The sequence below is a fragment of the Peromyscus leucopus genome, chromosome 5 (genome assembly GCF_004664715.2).
Source record: "Peromyscus leucopus breed LL Stock chromosome 5, UCI_PerLeu_2.1, whole genome shotgun sequence".
NCBI lineage: Eukaryota > Metazoa > Chordata > Mammalia > Rodentia > Cricetidae > Peromyscus > Peromyscus leucopus.
In genome coordinates, this window is record NC_051067.1 from 91,206,656 (window position 1) to 91,231,772 (window position 25,117).

The window sequence follows — 25,117 nt, forward strand, 5'->3', positions numbered from 1 at the left end:
TTGGCCCCTGAGACCAAACAAATCAGCGTGGGACATAGCTGTGGGGACGGGGCAGGAAAAGCTCCCCCTGAACGGAGGCTGGTGGGCCGGGTGGCTGCTCAGCACCAGGCGTATTCTGCGGCTTGTAACGGATGCAAGTCTGCCACTGTGTGCAGGACATAGACTCGGAGACTTGGGAGGGAGAAGGGAGGCAGTGGATGGCCAACCCATGCTCCCATGTGGGGGAGTTGGGTGCCAGATAATGGGATTAATTCACAGAGTCTACTGAATGAGCACAGGAATGTATTTGGGGGTTAACTCACAAGCACGGGAGATTTATTGTAGGATCCGGGAAAGCTGAGCTTTGTCCCACGCTGACCTGCCTGGTCCAAGATCTCAGCATCCGACACGGTGAGGTAGTGAAGAGAGAGCACATGAGTATGCCAGGTCTTCGGCCACACCCCAGGGGCATGTACCTCAAGGTCATAGGCAAGTGTAACAGCTACCTGCTACCTCACAAGGCGGTGCTTCAGGGCGTGGCTCAAACAGCCACCACACTAGAACATCCGAACCAATGGAACAAATACAAAACCGACCCCACAATGAGAGTCCTAAATCAGTGGTAAAGCATTTGCTTAGCTCATGTGAGGCCCTGAACTCCACTGCAAGACAGACAGACAGACAAACAAGCAAAAATCAAGCAAGGAAGCAAGTAAACAAAATCCCAACTGAGAAGCGGCTCTAGAGACCCACCCATGGAGGGCTTTGGACTGCTTTTCCTTCCTTAGCACCGTGACCCCACACTGCCCTTGACTCTGACAGCTCCATCCATTTTTCTCATGAGTGGGAGGAAGAGGGAAGAACTTTGAGCAAACACCTCAGGTGGGGTGAGGGAGCCAACATTTATCTAGAGCGTAAAGTCCTGGCAACATGGGGACAGGGATGACAGCTCTGCGGGCAGCTCCCGTTCCCCACTCTACAAGCTCGCTTTCCCGCGGCCTGTGCCAGCTGTAACCGATGGGGTCACCATCTGACTTCATCGCGTGCTTTCTCCAGGCCCGCTCCGTCAGCGCTGTGCCTGCCCCCAGAGGCCCATTCCGCCATCCCTCGTCATGGGCAATCCCATCGCTTACGGCTGAAGGAGTGACTACTCTCTGTTGGTGCGAGAACCCAATCTTTCCACCCCTTGTGGCAATTCTCATGCACCTCGAGAGGGTCATCAGAGGGCTCGTATTCTAGATATCTGTGGGGATGATTGGCACCAGCACAATGAAATTGGCTTTTTTTTTTTTAACCTGTTGCACTCTTTCCAGTTTCCCACCTGTGTTCTGGAATTGCTTCCAAAATAAATGACTGCACAGGAATCTTTTTCTCAGGGCTTTATTAGAATCCAGAAAATACAGTTGTATAAAGCTAAATTACAGGTAGGTAATAGGGACAGATAAACAGGTATGTCGATCTAGAGAAAAGATAATAGATGTAGCTAGATCGATAGATAACATAAATATGTGGGTAGACAGACCCTAGAGAGAAGACAGCTAGCTGGCAGGCCAATAGGTAGATAGATGGCGATATCTGCTATACCTGTATTCTGGACAGACTCATTGCATGGAGAACGTTCTAGCAGACATTCTGCTTGGAAGGGAGAAGTAAGAAGAGTGCCTTCCTGGCCTGTATAGCCCACACTGCAATGGCTATGGATTGTTAACTAGGAATTACAGTTAGAATAAAAACCGTTCGAGATGGGAGCCAGATAATGGCTGCTGCTTTTCTAGGCTTCCTTTGAATTTGGAGAAACTCGTCTTTTGGGGATGATCTGGAAAGAGCCCTACAGATGTGGTCCTAGCTGGGTATGTGTACATATATTGTGATATCACTGCCCTATAAGCACACAGGATGTGTCTACGAGCTAGTTTTCCTAATGTGCCTACAGTTCATGGAGTGAGAGTCTTGAAAAAGTGGGCATATCATAATATTTAGCAATTCATTATGCTAAAATTAAAATGACTTTGGTGACACCTGCTAAGACATTTATTCTCTTACAGAAAACATGAACCGCTCTTGGCAGGGAGCTCAGCTACCCCATTCGTCATCAGAAGGAGACAGAGCAGCAGGGTGGTGGGAAGAGTTGGAGGGAGGGAGGGAGGGAGGCAGGGTAAGGTCTTGACACCCCACGCGTCTTTTTTCTAACTCTAACCAGATGAAGCAACCACAGGTTGGTAAAGCATGTTCAAGTCACCCTCACCGTGACTCAGGCAGTCAAAGCCTGGTGATTTAGTTTTAATTCAAAGAGAACAATGTCAGACAACTCAAACTCTGGAATGGGTAGAAAAATATTTTTAGTCATTTTTTTTTTCATCCCTGAGCCCACTGTGGCTTGAGAACAGAGGTGCTGATATACTTTCTTTATGATTGCCTTGCAAGAATTCTGTCTTGCAATGACTTTTTAGTGTTTAGAAAGAGCCACAGAATCATGCTTTATTATTTGCAATATGTTAGGATGAAGAGGGGTCTTAGCAGCTAGTTCAGCCTCTTTTGTGTGTATGTGTGGAGGGGCAGTAGTCAGAGGGCAGCTTTGGGCATTGGTTTTTGTTTTGAGGTAAGGCCTCCTGTTCTCCACTGCACATGCCAGTCTAGCTGGCCCCTGCTTCTGGAGATTTTTGTCTCCACCTCCTGTGAGAGGATTGAGATCACAGGCATGTATTATCACACCCACTTTATGTTCAGGGAATTCAAACCCGGCTCCTCACATTTGCCAGGCAAGCCCATTAGCCACAGAACCGTCTTTCTGGCCCTCAACCTCTTCTTCCGAGATGCTTAGCATTATGTAATAACTGCATCGGCTGAACCAGGCCTCAGCTTCACAGCAGTGTCTCTCCTGGTTAGAAGTCACTCATGACCAGACACGTCCTGCCAAATGGGTAGAAACCCATCTGGCATAGGGGGATTTATTTTGAAAGAGGAATTAAGTAGACTCTCTGCTCTTGGTCTATTGAAACCTGAGAACTAAATAATACTTAGTCATTTCAAAAAGGAGTTCCAAGAGAATATGGCCATTGGCTTTCTTCCTCTTTTTGTATTTTCTACCAACCTAAGCACCTGATGTGCTGTTCAGTTTGCAGATCCAACTCTTTAAGAGTTATGAATGAGAGATCTATAACTTCCTGAGAAGTAGCTGAGGTCTTGATGGATAATTTGAGATCACTCAGGTTGTGAACAGGGAGGATGGGCTTTCTTAGGTAGCAGCTCCCCCCCCACATGTCACTAGACCCAGGACCTCTGCCTGCTTGATTAAAGTGATGCTTCACAAAATAAACCCCACTTTGAGGAGGCCTCCCTCTTGTGTGCTGAGGGGATCTGGTGCAGTTGAGAAAGCTGGCAGCAGAGTGACCTGAATGTCTGTAATTGATGGTCCTTTGAGATGAGGTCTGAACGTCTCAGGGTACTCCTTTACCACGGGACTTCACTCGCCAGCTCTAAGCTGCATTTGGGAAAGACTCAGTTTGACATTCTGTCAGCCGGAAGCACAGATGAAGACCTGTGGTGGCCACCCTCTCCTTATGTATGTATGCTGAGTCCTCCAGGCCCTCCGTCCTCACCACTGAGAGCATCGAAAGGCCTGACGAGGTGTGCCTCTCCCTTTAAGCTGATCATGTTATCCGTCAGCACTCAGAACTGGGGTAGAATTCTAGCATGATACCCATGTTCACCAAACCTTAGTATTTCCCCGTTCCCCAGTGACCCAAGCCTCTGATTAATGGTCAGGTATACGTGGTGGTAGGCATGAAGTGAGCCATCAACCACAGACTCAGAACTCATGGACATGAGTCCAGGCTTAAAAGATACTTATTGCGTGGCACATCTATGTATCTATGATTAAATGTCAGCAGGGTGGCTGACTTGGAGTTGGCCAGTCCGTAAATGCAGACGTCTTCTGTCTTGAAAAACTCTGTTCTCAGATCATTCCTTACGTTCAGTGGAAGCTCATCTCAGGGAAATGATTTCCAAACTGACAAATGATTTCTGTCCATTGCTGCCTGTTCTCAATGACAGGGGATAGATATGGAAACTACCGTGTCTAGGAACAAAAGAAAACAAAATCAACAAAAAAAGTGTGCACCAAATGGGAAGCTGCTAGTGCTCGGAGTGCTAACCAAGGAGTCTATTAATCTTAATACTTTTCAGAAAGGCCTAGACACCCCTAAACAAAGCTGTGGGTCACATAAAAGAATATGCCTTCACTTAGAAGTACTTATTGAATAAAAATGAAGATAGAAATGATTAGTGGCTGATTCATTTACACAATGGCTTCTTCTACAGTACCACAATTTAGGAATATATTGACTCACTTTAAATGTTAGATTAAAGTGGCTCACATTTTGAAATAAGCAAAGGATATTATATTTATAAGCATGCAAGTTGAGAGCCAGGCCAAACATTCTCATCCGTTTTACATATTTTTATCAATTGCCATGGATTCACAGGAAAGTCTTTAAAGGATGGAACTTTAAAATGAATTTTAAAAATTATTTTTGGTAGTCACTAAGATTTTTATCTCCTTTTTTGGTCTTAGGTATTTTCTCTGGCATTTTTCCTTGATTGACAAACCATGACTCCTTGCTCTGATGTAGAATATGTTTAGCTTGAAGAATATACTATTCCCCCCTCATTAAAAACTCCTATTTGCTGAACTTTACTAAGACAAATGGATTCATCTGCATGTTTACTCCCTTTGGCTATGAGGTCAATAAGATGACTTCAGGCAGGAGAAGATAAGTAAAGATGCTGAACACTTGGAAACATTCCTAAAAACACGTCCAGGAAGGAGCCAGATGCTGTGGTCCTGCAAGACACGTCAGGCTCTCGGTCTTAACAGATGTTGTTGACTTGCCGGTAGCCATGTTTATAAGCCCAGCTGATGAAAATTTGCTGCACTTTGCAACAGTTATAGCTAGGACAGGAATTTCAGGAAACCTGGAACACAGTGAAAAGAAAACAACAGGACAAAGAAAGATGAACAAAACTCTGAGGCTTCACAAGCAGTCAAGGATGGCAACAAGAAAGAAAAAGAAGCCAGAGTATAGCCAACCTTTTTTAATTAGAGTATATTATACTTCCAAACTGGATACACTAGAAATCGGCAATGCAACGTAAGATGCAAAGGAGAATACCAGTTACTGTCAAAATGACCCTGTACAGCCTTGAATGCAAAAGCTTTATACAATACAAATCTCAGTCATGTACACAAACCTTGACAGTATGATCATCTGAACATAATATGAGGAGTTTAAAAAAAAAAAAAAAAGGAGAGGAAAGTGCTGAGGACCCTAACTGCATCACTCTATGGAAAAGCGGGCCAGCTTCCATGGGAGAATGCAGAGTGAAAGCCGAACTAAAGTCAGCTGCTAGGCAAGTGTCTCAAAGGTGTTAGTGTTTTTCACGGGAAGGATGTCTACGGAATACATCCTTCCCTGGGTATCAATCAGCAAACCAGATTCAGGGGCACATTTTATCTAGGTGGATTCTGAAAAATGCTGTAGATTTTCTTCTTTATTAATAACAACAATAATATAAAAAGTCAAACAAACTGCAAACACACGTTTTCTCACTCAGAAAACTTTATAATTTACCAGAAAGATTGATGACTCTTCCCAAAGTGCTAAAAAAGTTGCCCAATTACATTAAGCATTACTAAGTCATTCAAACACAGGGTCAGTGGCAAGCAGTGAGAGGCATGTCATCTGAGCAGAAACGCCTCCATCCACCTCCCCCTTCGCTCTCCCAAGCTCCCACCCGAAGACCTCTTATTGCACAAGTGGCATGCTGTAAAACCCAGGGTCCGCGTTTTCAGGGTCACCCACTCAGGTTCTTAACCTGTGGGTGCTTCTGTGGGAGTCGCCTTTCTGCCCACCTCCGGGGGGCCACTGTGGCCCTGTACTGCTGACACTGAACCTGCAGTTTTGAAAACACATTATTAGCCAAGTGGCACATTCTCCATTAAATGGGGATAAAAACATGACTTTAAAACAAAAAACAAAAGCAAATAAAAAAACAACAAACCCACCCATAAACCCAGTAGCCTTGGGGGCATATTGTCCAGAGGTGTCTAGAGTGTCTTTTACCGAGATATCGACATGGCGAGTTGAACAGCATTTCACACAAGGCCAAGAGCAAAGGTCTCTGCAGGAGATCGACTGAGGCTCTGGGGCCTTCCTGGGCTAGCTGGTTGGTCTCCTTGCCTTTGTGGACATCTCCGTAGTGTAAACTTGTTTTGCCAGGGTCCTAATCAGGCTCCTCACCTATGGCTGGACGACGGGGCGGGGAGGGAAAGAGACCTGCTAGGTTTGCGAGAGGGAGGCTGAGAGGGGAAGGGGAGCCAATGCTGTGGAGATGTACAGTCTTCTGGCTTTCCGTCCAACTGCACTAATCAGTGAAGCAATCCCGCCTAGAGGAAGAGATCAGGATGCTTTCATTCCCCCTAGTTAAAGTAAGGAACAAGGAAAGTGGGCACTGTCCCACCCGAGGATAATACAGTGAGGGGAAGAGCAACAGTGAGAAAGCATTCCTCCTGGACACCAGTTCTTCCTCCGAAAAATAACAGAGAAACTTTCATATTCCAAACTTCTCATTTTCATACAAAGCACATTTCTTCCTGCTCTTTCAACCTGTTGCATACTGGAAATTCTGCTGTCTTACAAATACAAGCAGTGAACATATTCAGCCAAAGATTTTCTTTTCCTTTTTAAATCATCCGTTACTTTTTAAGATAAGCAAAGGGCTATGCAACCAATTCACACCTGCTTCTTGCTGCAGTAAAGTGCTGCGATACACTGCCATTTTAATGACCGTAAAGTAAGAGCTTTAAATAAGTATCAAGTCAGCCTCCTAGCAGGGCTACATCCACTAGGCGCTAACAGAACGGATATGGGGTCACTAATACATGGAGGTTACTCTAGCCAGAGGCTCTGCCAACGGAGGGGACTCCTGGGGCGTCGGTGAGGCACAGGACTAAGAGCACCTTTTGTTGTGTCCTTCCTTATACGTCAAGAGGTCGTGGCTAAATCTCAAACATACAGTCTACTCCTTCCATAAAAAAGGTACAGTTCCTTCCTTTTCTTTACTTATTCCTTTCTCCCCAATGAGAAACAAAACTAGTGCAAGGCTCACACCCTGTGCAAAGCTGCCATTTCTTTTTAGTCTGAGCATTTACACCCAGAATCGATCCAAACCCCTTTAATCTCCTCGGCTGGATTTATCAACCATAAAAATTTCCACTCATACAATTTTTTTCCTGCAAACAATGATAGCAACTGAATCAATACATCACACACACATAATCTGCCCTTTAAAAAGGATGCGCTCCCCCTCCCTGTCTGTGTGTGGTGTGTGTGTGTGTGTGTTTGTGTGTGTGTGTGCGTGCATGCGTGCATTCACCAAAGACCTTGTCTCCATGTGGGCACACACACAGAACACCCAAGTTTTGTGATGTCAGCTGCGGGGCTGTGAGACATTTCTTAACAGAACTGTTACCTGGCTCTCTCCATCTTTCTTAGCTTAGAGATGTGAGCTCCAGGCTTCGAGCCTGGGAATATCCCGGCACCCTGCAGATCTTCATCCACTAAGCACCAGGGCCTACCACTCTGTAGCGATAAACTAAGGAGAGAAAGGCCGAGAAGGAGGTGGGGAGACTGTAGTGGGTGAACAATCCGGAAGGGAGAGAAAGAATGTTCATCACTGTCAAAGAGGTCGTTACAAAAAGAATGTGCAATAGAAATGTCATGGCACACACCACAGACACACACACACACCATACCACACACATGCCACCGCACGCATGCACGCATGCATACAAGTGTGTGTACACACACACACACACACACACACACACACGCACGCACACACGCACACGCACACGCACACTTCCTCTTTCCCAGTCCACAAATGTCCACAGCACCCCAGTCACCCAACAGAAAACCCAATGTACCAGTGGAGAAGCCTCCAAGTGCTGATTGCTATTAAGGACACTCTCTTTAGGGTTTGACATGACAAAATTCCTTTCAGAGAGAAGTACTCAGGGGGGCTGAGAGTGGGAGTGATGGCTGGGGAGGCATGCCTCTGAAGGTAGAAGGAGGCAGCAACACCTCTCTGAAGATTGGCTAAAGCAGCTTTCAGGTCAATGCAATAGGTATACATACAGAGCCAATTTTCTACTCCTTACTAAGATATACAGTACACATGGTCCAGACCCCTGGGGCCTGTAGGTTTTGCAGCAACATACACCTGCTGGGGTTGTGTTTAAGTTTTGTGGGTTTTTGTCTTTTCCCGTCTCTGTCTCTTGGTTTTTGGTACAGACCATGGCTGTCCTCAGACAGTCTCTGCTCTTTCTCTTAGTCCAAGGTAGGCGAGGAAGGAGTGTTTGGGTGAGGGGATGCTGGGAGGCGCAGTCTGAGGTCGGGGAGGGTGGAATGTGAGGTCCAGGTGGCTCTTGGGGTACAGCATTGTCAAGGGAATGAGATGGGCAAAATCCGAGTTCCGGTATTTGTCCAGACGCAGCGGGGAGCCGTTGAAGGCCAAGGCCTTGAGTGCCAGGTTGGGCTCCGAGCTGCTGCCGTGGGCTGCTGACAAGGCCACGGTCTGCAGAGCCTGCGAGGCTGACATGACTGACAGAGGGGACAGGAGACTCCGGCCACCCCCCACAAGCAGGAGTGGGGCTCCGGGGCCAGCTGGCTCTCTGGAGGCTGGACTCAGGCCTTTCTTGTCCTCCTCGGGGCCGTCTCCACTCTGGTGCTTCTTCACATGGCGGCTGAAGACAAAGGGGTGTGTGGTCTTGAACAGGCACTCTCCGCAGCTGAAGGTCTGGCGGGGGGCGTGCTTCAGCTTCTTGTGCAGATTGAGATTGTCCTTGCGCTTGCAGCTGTAGCTGCACTGGTCACAGTGGAAAGGCCGCTCCCCGGTGTGCACACGCACATGCTCGATGAGCTTGTTGGCCGTCTTAGACAGGTAGCCGCACTGGTCACACTTGTAGTGGTTGCCCAGGCGATGCTCGCGGGTGTGCGTCTCCAGCTCCAGCTGGTTGGGCTTCACTGCCTGGCAGATCCGGCACTTGTACTCCATCTTGTAGTGGGTCTTGAGGTGGCACTCCATGGCAGCAGGGCGGTTGGTGGAGTAAATGCAGAACGGGCACCTGCCGGGGGAAGCAATGCAGGAGAGGGTCAGCAGGGAGGGGCCAAGGGCAACCCCACATCTCCCCTCCTCCCCAGCCTGCCCTGGGTCAGCCCTGCCACCTCTCAGGCGGCTTGGCTTCACTGCTACAGTGCAGTCCAGGTTAACAGGGAGCTCTGGGCGGTCCACTTAGCTGGTGTGGGGGCTCCAGGCTGCAACAGCCGAGGCAGCCCTCACAAAGGAGCAGAGAATGCGAGGGGCATTAGAGCTGGCATTCCCCTCCTGCCCCCTCCCAGCCCCTGGGGCCCTCTTCCCTCCCCACCCCCACCCCCCACTGGACATGGCAGAAGCCTGGGCTTCCTGACCTCCCCTCTGGATGGGAGCGACACAAAGAACCGACTTTTCATGCACCACACCAAGCACACGCAGAAAGGCTAGGAGGCTTTGAAGAACAGCTTAGGGAGAGCTCCCTCCAGCAACAGAAAGGTGGAGCCAGAGTCGTGCTTATTACAGGGGTGTTAGGACGAGAAGGCCTGTGTGTGTCCCTCTGTGTGCCAGTGTGGTGTGCGTGTGTGCACCAACATGCATGTCATCTCCTAAAGCACCAGATCTTCCTCAGGAGTGGGAGGTGAGGACCGTGGCAGGGGCCTGGGAGAAGGAAGCCCACACAAACGGCCCCTCTACTCAGGAGGAATGAGGAGGAAGGGGATTGCTCTCCAGAGCTTGAAGGCATCCTTAGGACATAATCATGTCATAGAAATACCAGTGATCCAACTGGAAGGTGAGTTCTCCTGGGGTAGGACTTTTTTGAGATTTCGTTTGCATTCTCTATGGTGCTCAGAAGAGCACTCGGAGATTCTGACTCATGGTCTGAGCATCTGTGCAGGGCATTGGGTAGATTCAACGTGGTGGGCGGAGTCCCAGCTCCAGCACCGGACTGGGCTCTAGGTGTCTCCTCTAGCACAAGGCCTGGGTATCTATCTCTGGCGTGGACCCTGCAGTCTTTCCGTCATGGATCACCTAGCACCAGCCCTGTCACAGTCGGGGCTGTGAGGAGTGGGGTGCGTATGTTTACAGAAGCTGCTGGGCTGCAGGCCGGAGCCCCGGGCTTGAGTCTGTGACGTAGAGGAAAACTGTAGCATGTGTGCTCTTTCCAAAAAGAATGCAGATGCCTGAGTGGCTGCCTCAGCTTGGACTCCGCTCCTGCAAGGCAGGGCGCAGAGGGGGCTGTCCGGCCTCAGAGGGTTGGAGAGGTGTTCAGCAGAGCCCAGCAGTCAGGGGCACCGTGCACTGCCTCCTCAGCACCAAGCTCGCTGTTAGCCCTGGAACCTCAGCTCACAGAAGAGTGCACAGAAATGTAAAAGCCCATTCCCAGGTCAAGTGCACACACAACCCCTACGCCAAGCTGGGCCTTACCTAGAGGAGTCTGAAACTCACCACTGTCCTGAGCTACGGCAAAAGAAAAATAATAGTATAATCTTATTCGATCTGCATTATGAACAGGATATAGAGTACAAGCAGTCCCATCACAGAAAAGCATTTAGACATCGGCGGTCTGTCTCATGTTAAGGATGTTTCTGTGACCCTCAGCTCAATCTGTCTTTCACTGCTCAGGCAGAGCACTCAGGCTTTTCCATGCTCCCATTATTTATCTTAAAGACACTTTCTCAGGCAAATTCATTCTCTGATATGGCAAAAGAAACAAACAAAACAAAACTCACTGTATAGCCAGAAGGCATTATCAATTTTTTTTCAAAGTATTCTTCTACTTGGTTGTCCTAAAACATAAACTATCATACGGGGATGGTTAGTGCCAACAGGAAGTGTCTGACCCAGTAAAGCATTGAGGTCATCGTGCAGTGTGTCCCCAGTGCATCAGAGGCTCAGGCCTGCTTGGGGTCTCCAAAGGTGAGAGGCAAGGCCGCACATGGCGTGGGTGTGATTGAGCTACCAGAAGGTAATGATACTACTCCGTCCACAGAAGGCAGAGTCCTGCTTTTTAATAAAGAGTACACAAATCTCGATAAAGGGACAGTGGGATTAAACCAAATCAAATTCCCAGCTGAGCTTCTGCCAGGCATTTCCCATCCTCGCTGAATGGGTTATAACCAGCCCTTTCCTCCCACCCTCCCACCTACACACCCGCAAGGGTGGGGCAGGATGGACCGGCATCAGCAGCTCGCGCTGTGCCCCAACGCTCGTGTGCTTTTGCAGAGGGTGCCCTGACCAGCCAGCCCTGCTCCCCCCATCACTGTGCCCAGGTCCATCTGGGCTCTCCAACTCTTACCCGTTCAGGAGGCATGACACCTCTCTGAGGTTGTTTCAAGCATAAAATGTTTTAAAATGCAAGACCGCCCCTGCTTATATTAAAAAAATAAAAGAAAAAGTGTTTTCCCCATTCTTTTATCCACACGGTGATTTCTAGATGAAAATGCCTGGACAATTGTGTCTTTCTGTCCCCAACTATTTTATGCTCGTCTCTTTACTACATCCAAAATGCCTTGTGATTTGGGACTCTGCTTCCAGAATCACTGGAAGATTAAATTTTGGTAGTGCTGGGACATACATTTCCTAAGGTGGGAATGATATTTTATTCTTCCTGTGCCCTTTGGCGTCTATGATCAGGCTGGTCCCATATAGTATGCTTGGTAATAGATGATGGGGCTCACTTGAGGCCAGGGCCTTGTTGCAAATACTGCTTAAGGATGATGCTCTTTGTCTAGATCTTTTGGGAAGGCGTCAGCACATCTGCAGGAAGACACAAGGCACTTGATGTTTGCATGATGTTGCTTCTTGTCTGATCAAACCATCAAGATTCTACTTTGGGGGCTGGGGTGCCTACAGGACTGACTTAAACGCTAAACACATGTCAGGCCATCTAAATAGTGAACACAGTAACTCGCAGTGACAACTTGTGAAATGCTGGCTACCTGGGGACACTAGCCTGGAATCCATTAATTCCAGCCTGAGCGCGAGCCCAGCACCGCAGTAGAGTCTAGGCGTTCACGCTGTGCTGATGCTTTGCATTGCCCTTGCCACAGCCTGGGGACTTGTGAGGTGGCCTCTCCTGCTGATGTCGGTTGACTCCCTGGGGACAGCTGGAACCCCATCCAGCCAGAGGCAGCAGATTTTTCTAACTCGCCCCATACCAAGCTCCCCCACTCTGTGACCCCCAAAACCTTCATAAGGGTTAGGGTAGGACAGGGGAAGGGGTGTTTAATAACAACTCAATAAAAGATTCTGTACTTGCTTTCCTTACTTGAGCCCACCGGTGGGGACAGTGTGGCATTTCTTATGCTCCAGCAGCTGCTCGGGGGTCTTCATGAACTTGTGGCACACGTCACACTCAAACATCCGGGTGATGAGGTGGATCTGCAGATGCCGCTCAAACATATTCTTCGTCTTGCAGACAAAGTTGCAAAAAACGCATTCGAACCCTGAAAGGACCGAAGCTTGGTGTAGGAGTGTGTGGGGAAAGACAGGCAGGGAGTCTCGAGAGAACTCCCCTTCCTTCCAACCCTGCATCTTGTAACACACACAGCTTTCTGGGCACCATCCCCCACATCACTGGACTAGAAAATGACTCAATGTCCAGCTTCAGTGTCCTGTCCCCTCCCGTCTTCCCATCCCACATCTGAGCACAGATCAAGCCAAGGCAAAGGGCTCCTCCGTTTTAGTAATGAGCACCACACTGCAGTCTGTTTTCCTCTCCAAGGTTTGTTCTTAGGACTAGGTCACCCTAGAGTGGGCACCTCTCCCTCACCTTTCTCTGGCTTTTCCTCGCTGCTCAGGGAGGGCTGGCTCCCAGGTACCACGGAGATGACCAGCAAGTTGTTCCCACTCTTGTTTTTCTGGGAGCTGTCTGAGTCATCTTTGCCATTGGCTGAATCACTCAGAGTTGACAGTGAGGATGAGGAGGGGCTGTTTGATTCACTGGGGGTCTTCCTGTCATCCCCTGGAAAATGAAACAAGCCAGGTCTGTTACAGAGGGCTGAAACCCCTTAGAATGATGGCAGGTGAGGAAAAGGTGCTGTGGGATGGTCTGTATGTCAAATTGCTCTGATTGGTCAATAAATAAAGCACTGATTGGCCAGTGGCTAGGCAGGAAGTATAGGCGGGACTAACAGAGAGGAGAAAAGAAAGAACAGGAAGGCGGAAGGAGTCACTGCCAGCCACCGCCATGACAAGCAGCATGAAAAGATGCCGGTAAACCATGAGCCACGTGGCAAGGTATAGATGTATAGAAATGGATTAATTTAAGATGTAAGAACAGTTAGCAAGAAGCCTGCCATGGCCATATAGTTTGTAAGCAATATAAGTCTCTGTGTTTACTTGGTTGGGTCTGAGCAGCTGTGGGACTGGCGGTTGACAAAGATTTGTCCTGACTGTGGGCAAGGCAGGAAAACTCTGGCTACAAAAAGGTGTCACCAACAGCTGGGAGCTCATTCTTTCCAGTGCCTCCAGGGCACCCACTGGGAACCTGGTTCTGGTGCAGCCATGGTGAGGGCAAGTGTGGAATGTTGGGCCGGATATGTGTGTGGGTATTTATGAAGGTCTGACAACGACAATATGGCACAGTAGCTAATGGGTCACACAAGTTCCAGGGTCTCTGTTATGTTGAAACGCTTTTCTCCGTTTCTCCTCACAGACTTCCTCGGTCTAGGGCTGCAGCTCAGCATCAGAGAGGACTTAGCATGCATGTGGTCTCTGCCACTCCACAGTGTGGACACCACTACACCTCTCATAGGCACTAATACCACTCCTGCTTCACAGAGATCATATGAGATCGCTGTACCAGGTGCAAAAGTGTGAGTCAGTCTACTGTGTTCACACTCATCAGCACACATCCGGCTCTCCTTCCAAGCCAGGCATAAAGAGGTCAGCAAGCCATTAAAACCGAGTGTCACGAGACTCCAGCCAGAGCGTCACATCTATATCGTACTGCAAGAGGTAAAAGCCAGAATCTATCAGACAATCACTCTTCCCACACTGGACATGAGGCAGTGAGAGGTTAGCCTCTGAGAGGCAGGACAAAGGAGGCAAGACCTCAATTGCCTGGCTTCCTGCCCTAAGCTGTCTCAGGTTGCAGGGCAGGAAGAGGGACACAGGAAGAGCCTCACGGACGCCCCTGGAGAAGAGACACAGCCAGGGGCCTGGGGAGGGCAAAATGGACAGACCCTGAAACACGGTGTCAACAAAGAGCAAGAACCCAGAGGCCTGCAGGGGTCAGGAGGACATGGGTCAGAGCAGGGGTGAACAACCACCTATGCCGGAGGGGGAAGTCACCTGAGAACAGTGAGGTCAATGCCTGGCACTCACACAGGGCTGATCCCAGCGCTATTCCCAGCAGCAAGATCAGAACAATGCACAATTTACCGGCATTAGGTGGGACACTGAGGAAGGACTTCTAAAAGAGGGGCAATAATTAGTCCCAAGTACATGATCCATACCTGTCTAACAAATCATGGAAGAAAGAACCCGAAATATCAAGGCTTCCAAGTACCTATGTCCTAAATAAAGGTCATCAATGCTAACAGGAACAAAAGATATGTAACTGAACAGCCAGCATGCTAAAGTCACGGTGTTTGCTTTCTAAACAAAGATGATCAGATATGCAAAGAAACAAGAAAAACCAGCTCCGAATGGGGAGGGGAATCAACCAACCAAATCTAACCCAGAACAGCCAGAGTTTTAGAATTTTTAGTAGAGGACACTATAATTATATTTCAAATGTCCAAAAAGTTAGGCAGACACGGAGAAGGTACGTGGAGGCCCAACAGTACTTCTACAGATGGGCCATGCATCCCCTGAGCTTACACAGAAGGAGAAAGGTCAGTGTGCTGAGCAGTTCCATGTCTCCTGACACAAGGTAAAGTCACCCGAGAGGAGTGAACACCGATGAAGAAAATGGCTTCATAAGATGGGGCTCTAGGCAGGCCTGTAAGGCATTTTCATAATTAATAATTGATGGGGAGGGCCCAGCCCATTGTGGGTGGTGCCATCCTTGGGCTAGTGGTCCTAGGTCTTTAAGGAAGCAGGCTGAGTCCACCATGAGGAGCAAGTCAGTAAGCAGCACCCCTCCACAGTCTCTGCATCAGCTCCTGCCTCCAGGCTCCTGTCCTGTGTGAGTTCCTGTTCCTACTTCTTCCAACGATGAACGTGATGTGGAAGTGTAAGCCAAATAAACCCTTTCCTCCTCAAGTTCCTTTTTGGTCATGGTGTTTCATCACAGCAATAGAAACCCTTACTAAGACAATCAGTAAACCTCAAGTGACAGCTACAGGAAAGATCTGAAATGGAGCAGAGCAAAGAACCCCCTCCTCCCCAAATGAAAAGAATATCCTGGCACTGTGAGATGCTCTAGGCAATTTTATATGAGACTAACTGAGGTCCTGATTAGTTGGCCAGGGCATAAGTTAACTTTTGTTTCTTTGAGACGGGGTCTCTCTGTGTAGCCCTGGCTATCCTGGTGCTCACTCTGAAGAGCAGGCTGTCCTCGAACTCACTCTGTAGAGCAGGCTGTCCTGGATCTCACTCTGTACCTCATGCTGACCTCGAACTCACAGATCCGCCTGCCCCTGCCTTCAAAGTGCTGGGATTAAAGTCATGTGCCACCACGTCCAACTAATATCAATTTTTTTTTTTTGAGTGTAGTGCTGGCTGTCCTGGAACTTACTGTGTAGACCGGGCTGGACTTGAATTCAGAGATCTGCCTGCCTCTGCCTCCCAAGTTCTTGGATTTAAGGCCACCACATCGCTGACAATTTTTTGAGATAATCAAATGTTTCTAACTTGTGGAAAACCATAAGGCTCAGTATCTGAGAAGCTCAATGAATGCCAAGGACAAAAAACATGAAGAGCCAAGAATGTACCTATCACCTGGCCACTCAGGCACTGAGGCAGGATTCTGAGTTCAATGCCAGTTTGAGCTTGACAGTGAGACCCTGTCTGAAAAAGAAGACATCCATATCAAGAGACACAGTGGATGTCATCATTAAATTGCATCAATAAAAACAAGCAAAGGAAAGAAAATCCCAGAGCCTTGTGTGGGGTCACACTTGTATCCTGCACTCAGGGGGCTGAGTCAGGAAGACAGAGGGACCGAGGCCAGCTTCTACTCCACAGTGAGATACTGTCTAAAATAAAGTAAAAGAGAAGAAAAGAAAGAAAAAGGAGATAAAAGTCCCAGGAACAGCCATAAGCAAAAGGTCACATTATGTGGAAGAGCTGTGAGAAAGACAGCAGGCTTTCCCACAGGAGCAAGCCTTGTGAAAAGCGACATCTTCAAAGAAACGAAAGACTGTCCACCTCAAACTTCGGACCCAGTGCAAACATATCATGAAGACAAGGACAAACAAACAAAGTTGACATTTAAAAAGATGAAAGAACTCATCACCAGTAGACTTGAATTTAAGAAAAATTAAAGTGCGTCTTTAAAATCGAGGGCAAAGGGCAGCAGATGCAGACAGAGCGCCAGCGCACCAGGAGGAGTGCTGGAGCCCGAGTGCACACCAGGAGGGGTGCTGGAGCCCGAGTGCACACCAGGAGGGGTGCTGGAGACCGAGTGCACACCAGGAGGAGTGCTGGAGACTGAGTGCACACCAGGAGGGGTGCTGGAGCCCGAGTGCACACCAGGAGGAGTGCTGGAGCCCGAGTGCACACCAGGAGGAGTGCTGGAGACTGAGTGCACACCAGGAGGGGTGCTGGAGACTGAGTGCACACCAGGAGGGGTGCTGGAGACTGAGTGCACACCAGGAGGGGTGCTGGAGCCCCAGTGCACACCAGGAGGGGTGCTGGAGCCCCAGTGTGCACACCAGGAGGGGTGCTGGAGACTGAGTGCACACCAGGAGGGGTGCTGGAGCCCGAGTGCACACCAGGAGGGGTGCTGGAGACTGAGTGCACACCAGGAGGGGTGCTGGAGCCCGAGTACACACCAGGAGGAGTGCTGGAGCCCGAGTGTGCACACCAGGAGGAGTGCTGGAGACTGAGTGCACACCAGGAGGGGTGCTGGAGCCCGAGTGCACACCAGGAGGGGTGCTGGAGCCCGAGTGCACACCGGGAGGAGTGCTGGAGCCCGAGTGTGCACACCAGGAGGAGTGCTGGAGACTGAGTGCACACCAGGAGGGGTGCTGGAGCCCGAGTGCACACCAGGAGGAGTGCTGGAGACTGAGAGCACACCAGGAGGAGTGCTGGAGACTGAGTGCACACCAGGAGGGGTGCTGGAGCCCGAGTACACACCAGGAGGAGTGCTGGAGACTGAGAGCACACCAGGAGGGGTGCTGGAGACTGAGAGCACACCAGGAGGGGTGCTGGAGACTGAGAGCACACCAGGAGGGGTGCTGGAGACTGAGAGCACACCAGGAGGGGTGCTGGAGCCCGAGAGTGCACACCAGGAGGGGTGCTGGAGACTGAGTGCACACCAGGAGGGGTGCTGGAGACTGAGTACACACCAGGAGGGGTGCTGGAGACTGAGTGCACACCAGGAGGAGTGCTGGAGCCCGAGTGCACACCAGGAGGGGTGCTGGAGACTGAGTGCACACCAGGAGGAGTGCTGGAGACTGAGTACACACCAGGAGGGGTGCTGGAGACTGAGTGCACACCAGGAGGAGTGCTGGAGCCCGAGTGCACACCAGGAGGGGTGCTGGAGCCCCAGTGTGCACACCAGGAGGGGTGCTGGAGACTGAGTGCGCACCAGGAGGGGTGCTGGAGACTGAGTGCACACCAGGAGGGGTGCTGGAGCCCGAGTACACACCAGGAGGAGTGCTGGAGACTGAGTGCGCACAGGGAAATGCATTTCTTCCCTTTTTTAAGTGCCTTTAGAAAGTAATGAAAGGACTGGCACTTAACCCCACATGACAGGTGTAGAGCCAGCTTGTGAGGAGAAAGCTGAAAACCCAACAAAGGCTACGAGGGGAACTCGGAGGTGTACCCTTGTGGGGTTCTGATACAAAGCAGCATAAACGTGACGGCACATAGCGGACTCCATATCATGAATACTGGTTTACATAGCTTCATAATAACCTAGATTATTAATACACAGATTAGGATGAGCAGAACCAGGCCAAAGTCAAACCTCTCAAAGCAGTAGTAAACAGGAAACTTTCACTGTCCAACTGTTAACTTATAACGGGTCAGAAAGCGATAGACCGTGGACTCAGGTTAGTTAGCCTCCTGCTCTCATGAATCAGTCTTACTGAACCAAGACCGTTCACTTGGGTATCATCTACCAGGACTTTCGGGTTCCTATGGATGGGAGAGCGGTGTCAAAACAAGGGCACAAAGGGAGGTGGGCAGGGAGGGGAGAGTAGATCTCGGAAACAAGGACACAAAGGGAGGTGGGCAGGGAGGGGAGTGGATCTCGGAGGACTTGGGTGGTGAATATGATCAAAATACCTTGTATGAAGTTCTCTAAGAATTCATAAAATAAAAACGAAAAGCTGAGAGCCTGGAATGTTCACCACCTGGGTGCATGGAAACTCTAGCTTGCAGCACCTACACTTAGAAACACCATTACCACCCCCTTCCACTAGCAGCCCAAACTTCTTCAGAGCCTTTCACTCCGTGGCTTCTCGTCTGACAAGTGAGGCCGTCCCTCCCAGGGGTCTTGTCAGCCCAGAGGGAACAGTGTCTACCCTGTGCAGCCTGTGGAGCTGAGGAGGTCTGCTGGCATTGCTTAGCTGTGAACGGGAACTTTACATGGGTGCCAAGTTACCTTCTTCCTGAGCCGAGGGGTGAAGGGACTTTCAGGGACACACTGGAGTGGAAAGGGTGACAGAGTCAGGGTTTAACAGAAAAGACGAGGAAAACTACCGCAAAGCCAGTGCGAGCTGGAACGAGGCTGCCTTTCCCTCCATTAGCCATTCCAGAAGGCCGAACTGAGTCTGTCTTCCCTGGGGGTCTCCCAGCTCACCCACCACCCGCAGTGCTGACACAGTTACAGTCAGACAACTGACTGCAAATGGCATCTTCTCCCTCGGCATAGTGACTCTGTGGACTCCAAGTCAGAGCTGCGCAACTTACTGACAAAAATGGACTGTTTTTTTTTCTCTTGCTATTGGCACCAGCAATCCAATGGTCAGAGAAACAGATCCTTCTTGGCCACGCACATCGTCAGCACAACTGTCAGGGAGATGCCCCTTCCTGGGTCCTTCGAGAGCCAGCGATGTGATGGGCTGACCCCATGCCCAGGACCGGCAGTTAGCAACATCGGCTCTTAATTTGTAAGCACCACAAATGGGGTGGCGGTGGGGGCAGAGGGCAGCCCTCTCAATCTCGCTTAATGACTGCACGCTGGTGTCATCCGTGACCATCACTTTTGAGGACGTAATTGTGAGGTAAAGTCAAAGTGCTAACAGTAATAGAAGAGGCTCACCAGCGTGGCGGGGGCTCTCCACGAAGGGCGAGCACTGGCCAGGCCTCGTCAGCGTGGCTTCAGAAGACAGTAGTCTGAACAGACGTACCATGTGTCATTGTGGAGCCTACAGAATTCAGGGTACAGTGCCCGGGTGCAGCAAAACAGAAGGTTCAAGGCCCTGCCAAGTGTCCTGAAGATGGTCAGAACAGAACAGACTGTAGGATGTAAAGCAAGCCCTGTTCTGGGATGAGGTTCAGAATCCACATCCTGTCATTGACCTTGTGTGGGACACCCCATCCCTTAGTCTCTCAAATTCACATTAGCAGGTTGGAGATGAGCAGCCAAAGAGTTTAGTGACCTCTAGGTGTGGTGATGGTGGCCAGGAGCAGGGGAGGACCAAGCCTGCAGCTTGTGGGTCTCAGGAGTATCTATACTCCTGCAGCAGACTCCAGGTCTACTTAGGCCATGACAATATGACTACAGGCATGGTGTGACTCTGATGCTCCGGGAGAGTCCCCGCTCCTGTGAAGGGCACACTCAGGTCTCACAGCAGTGAGAACACTTGTGCCACGTGCATGCCAGTTGGGTGCAGGGGACAGAAAAGGGCAGGGACGGTAGGGACGGTCACCTGTGTGCTTGGTGCCAATGTGATTCTTTATCTCTGCTTCCTCCATGGTGACAAAGTCACAGGCCGTGCAGCAAATGGAAAACATCCACTGCTCCTTGTCCACGTGGAGGGACATGTGGCTTACAAACTGGACATTGAGCTCCGTCTCAAATCCACACACATGGCAACTAAAACAAGGAAGGAAAGGGGGGAGGGTGAGACAGGCTTTTAAACACAGGCTGCTCACTTACACGCAGTGCTCACGAGAACACTAGTTTCATGTGTGTTCATTATAGCAAAAGGTACAGCATCAGGAAATTCCTCTGCCTGCTCGGATGCTTCTGGAGTGGTCACTGTGCCAAACAGATTAGATGCCAGCATAATACAGCAATCCCATACATGCTATAATGATGCTAAATAGTCATAAAGTTAATTAAAAACTACAGATTCCAGATGCTGCACATGGCCTAACAGGCTCCTCTGGGCTGTGTTGCCAAGGTATTCAGTGGTGGCCCAGTGTCGGATCAGACTGCTGCACCTGTCTCCCTTTGGCTCTAGAACCCTTGGGTGCAGCGAGGAGAGCAAACAGATCTTTCCGTGGCACTCTGAGCAAGAGGCAGTCACATGACATCTCCCAGGAGATGCCGCACATCCACTTAGATGCCTTGCAGGGCAACTTTCTGCCAATATCACTAGGGCAAGATTTGATAGACTCAGGGGTTTCATGCTGATTCAAGGTTGAACACAGAATGTAGTGTGTCATAATGGGCAACCAGGGGACAGCACACTGGGCCATCTGAGCAACTGCATGGGAGTTCTCAGACCACCTTTTTGACTGTTTTTCCCTGTTCTTCTTAGGTTGTAGCAAGGTACTCAGCCACCAAGTGCAGAGCCGCACCACAGCTAAGAGCCTATCATCCAGAGAGCACTGGTCTCTTTCTGGAGCCCTGTCTTAAAGACCCATCCCTCAGACCAGTTCTCTTTCTATCAATTTTATTGGAGCCACCTGGGCTACACAGGAATCCGTGCAAAGGCAGGGTTAATCTAAGCAAAGGACATATTAGAGTGAGGCAAGCATCTGCCTGAGGGACGGGGCTCTGGGCAGGCAGAGAGGGAGTGTCAGCGCCAGGGTCTAAGACACTTGGGCGAGCCGCTCTTGACTCACCTGTAATAGTAAGGGTGTTTCTTCCCGTCACTGCCTTCAGAGGTGACGGCGCTGACGATGTCCTCGGTGTCGGTACTCACCAGCTTCACAGAGTGCACGGTCAGGTGCTGGTTCAGATTTGCACGGCACTTAGCAGCATAGGGGCACAAATGGCATTTGTATTTTCTTTCCTCTGGGGGAGAAACCAAAACTGCTCTCAAAAAAGAAAAAAAATTCAAGAGCTCACTCAGAGGAACCAATAAAAGTCGGTCCAAGTCTCCCTTCACGTGGGGACAAAGGTCATGCCTTGCAAGGGTCCCTAAGTGTATCCCTAGCAGTTTGCTCCTGTATCAACACTCAACTCACAAGGATTGAAAAGGCTCTCTCTAGGCAGCAGGACAAGACTTTGAGGCTGAAGTGTGGGTTTTATGGTGTCCAAACCAAATCTGATCCAAGGGAGGTTCTGGAAGCCAAAAGCAGTACAGTAGCAATGGCTGCATGACTGTGCAATGGCCACAAGACTGCACCGATGCATGACTGTGCACCGCTGCATGACTGCAACGGCTGCGTGACTGCAACGGCCGCAAGACTGCAACGCTGCATGACTGCAACAGCCACAAGACTACAATGCTGCATGACTGCAATGCTGCATGACTGCAATGCTGCATGACTGCAACAGCTGCATGACTGCAACGCTGCATGACTGCAACAGCCACAAGACTACAACGCTGCATGACTGCAATGCTGCATGACTGCAACAGCTGCATGGCTGCAACACTGCATGATGACCCAACCCAGAGCAGTGTGCCACGCTTGGAGCTGTTTCCTCAGAGTTCTCAGATTTATTTGTCTTGGAACCTCGTCCTCCATCCCTCCTCTTCATGACAAGGTGTGTCTGCTGTGTGAGTGTGCACATGAGTGTGTCCCATGTGTCACTCTTGGGCAGGCACTAAGATGGAGAGAGCTAAGGGAATAAACCCTGATAGAATAGGAGCCTAAGAGGTCCATCGCTTTCCCTCAGCTCCAGGCCCCGGCCAGCCAAGGAAGAAAAAAACTAATGAAATTAAAGGGGAAAAATGACTTGTATAAAATAATTTAATTGGAAATTTTCATTTTACGTAAATAAAATTGAAAAATCTCAATTAATTTGTTAATGGAAATTGGCTCATAAAGCTGACTAAGGTTTCAGGAGCGCTTCCAGAGCGGCGTTCTGAATTCATTTGATTAATCACAGGAATTGTTAAGTCCACGGAGCAGCCCTGCTTCCCTGTTAGAAGATTACAAACTCACTTCCTATCCCAATGTCTGGGCTTGGCTTGAAGACACTTGTCTCATTTCCTTCCCCAGGAAGAATGTGGGGTAAAAAGTATTCCCATCACAAAATGCAAGATACCACGTTCTGTCACGGTGCCGCCCTCCACCCCACTCTGACAGTGGCAGGCTCGAGGCTGGCCCTGACATGTGGGGAACATGTCTCAGATTTCCACCTTGGTGTTGAGAGATGAGGACCTGGGTTTCAGCACTCAGGTTCGCTTCCTCGAGGGGGAGCGGTCCCTCGAAGGGCCAGTAACACTGGGATTTCCTCTTCTCAAGTGTAAGGACTACCTGGGAAAATCTGCCTACTATCTTTATTAACAGTATTTCTTCATCAGCTTTCCAAATTTCCCTTCAAGTTCTTGTCTCAGTGCTATTTTGGCAATTTTGCTTAATTATCTATCAGCTAACTTCCATGCTGAAGAAAAAAAAAAAAAAAACCATGAGATGCCTTATTCCCCAATACTTCTCTCTTTCTCTGAAACACATCTGCCTCTGCCTCCCAAGTGCTGGGATTAAAGACATGCACCACCACACCCACCTCCAAAATTCTCGAGTGTCCTCTGTGGTTAGCTTTCCCTTTCTTCCCAGCCCAGAGCATACCAGCTTCCCTTAAGCAGGCATCAGGGAAGTTGTCTGGATTTAAGTGCTCTTTACTGACTCCTCAAGATGAGCGACAAGTTCCTTTATTTTTTCTTACGATTTAGTTTCTGTGCATTGGTGTTTTGCCTGCATGTACTTCTATGTGAGTGTGTGGGATCTGGACTTATAGACAGTTGTTGGTGCTGGGAATTGAACCCGGGTCCTCTGGAAGAGCAACCAGAGCTCTTAATCCCTGAGCCGTTTCCACCCCCCTTATTTTTCTATGGCTTTTGTGCTGACTTGAGCTATATCTATCTTAGGTGAAGGGATGAAGTGTTCTCATTCCTTTTAGATATCTGATACTTGCATTTTCTTTTTCTTCCCTTTTGAAAATTGATCCTAATTAGTAGGGAATTTTACTCCTCCTCAGTTACTTGGTTACTTAAAATTTCATTTAAGTATGTTTAAAGAACAAGGCCTTAAAATCCCCACTTCTTAAAAACACGTTATCGTTTCTGTCTAATGTATGACGAAAATTTGAATTTAGTGGATTTAAAAAGATAAAAAGGTCAAAATTAATTTGTCCTATTAATATTGTCTCTGCATTTAGTTTTGCATAATTGTACAAAAAGAATCTTACTTTGAATCTTTATATTTTTCTTTTTTTTAGATAGGGTTTGTAATCCATGCTGAGCTCAAACTACAGATGCTCCTGCCTCAGCCTCCCAAATGCTGATATTACAGGCATGTTTCAGGATACCTGGCTCTATCGTATTGATAGCTCTGATATTACAGGCGTGTTTCAGGATACCTGGCTCTATCGTATTGATAGCTCTGATATTACAGGCGTGTTTCAGTATACCTGGCCATATCATACTGGTATATCATCTGGATGTCTTTCAAGTCTGACTTAATGTCAGGCTTTCAAACAGTTGACTGTACTTCCTCCAGTGCTGAGGACTGACTGCTGGCCTCACATGTGCTCTACCGCTGAGCCATGCTTGAGGCCTGTCACCTGCACCTTCGGAATCTTACTGATGAGGTCACCTGACCTTTCCTGCCTTCACTTGCTTTTGTTGATTATGCTACTGTTTGTTCTTTCTTTGCTTCTTGTTAATTGGTTGCCCTCCTCGTCCTGACCCTTAGAACCGACATTTGCTGTCCATTGTTACAGGTAAACAAAGACAGAAACTCTCTCTCCACCACCACAGTGCTCCCCACCCCGTGCCTGCCACCGTGAGATGAACCAGAGGAGTGTCTCTTAAGCTCTCACACACCCTAGCTGTGAATAGCTATTCTTACATAATCCTATATCACTTAGCACTCACACTTAAATCTCTATTAGCACTCACACTCAAATCTAAATTAAAATCTCTTAATAAAAAGAAGTGGAAACTAAGCAGGTGGGGTTCAGCCCCAGCCTCGGAACCTTTAAGAGGCTATGAATCCATTCTTCATAGAGTTCGGGAGTTGACCGGAGGTACTTAAATGTCTATCTGTTCTCACTAGTTCCTCTGGGAATCCAACGAGGCTTTTCAATATAGAGAAGGATTCCAGGGTCTCGTTTACACGGAACAGGCAGCACGGCCCGTACCGGTCAGAACCGGCTAACTTTCTATCACTTCCGTAGCGATTCGAGGTCTGGGAGGGGCCGTGGCGCGCTTGGCAGCTGTGGTCCCCACTCACCCGTGTGCAGCGAGAGGTGCCGAGACAAGGTCTGCTGTCGGCCGAAAACTTTCCCACACACATCGCACGGAAAGAGCTGGTCACTGAACTTCCAGGAGGGCAATCCATTTCCTGCCTCAAGGACTATCTTCTCTGTCTCTGGGCGGAGAGAACAAGGCATTGTGAGGAACAGGGCAAAAGCAATGTATGGCATTTTAGCCAACTATGAAGAGGTGTTCAGAGGCTTCCCCACTAACAAGAACCACTGGCCATCCTCATCCTCATCCCCATCAATGAAGGGTACTGGTGG

The 25,117-nt window shown here is 49.1% G+C and overlaps 1 protein-coding gene across 1 annotated transcript in view; it reads right to left on the reverse strand.

The window, feature by feature from the left end:
- Positions 1-1,343: 1,343 nt before the first annotated feature.
- Positions 1,344-25,117, reverse strand: part of Znf827 (zinc finger protein 827) — a 180,611-nt gene continuing 156,837 nt past the window's right edge. The window contains 6 exon segments of the mRNA XM_028892888.2: positions 1,344-9,163; positions 12,401-12,578; positions 12,905-13,096; positions 20,124-20,290; positions 21,268-21,439; positions 24,829-24,966. Of these exon segments, the coding sequence (XP_028748721.1) occupies positions 8,344-9,163; positions 12,401-12,578; positions 12,905-13,096; positions 20,124-20,290; positions 21,268-21,439; positions 24,829-24,966 (1,667 nt within the window). The 3' untranslated portion in view covers positions 1,344-8,343.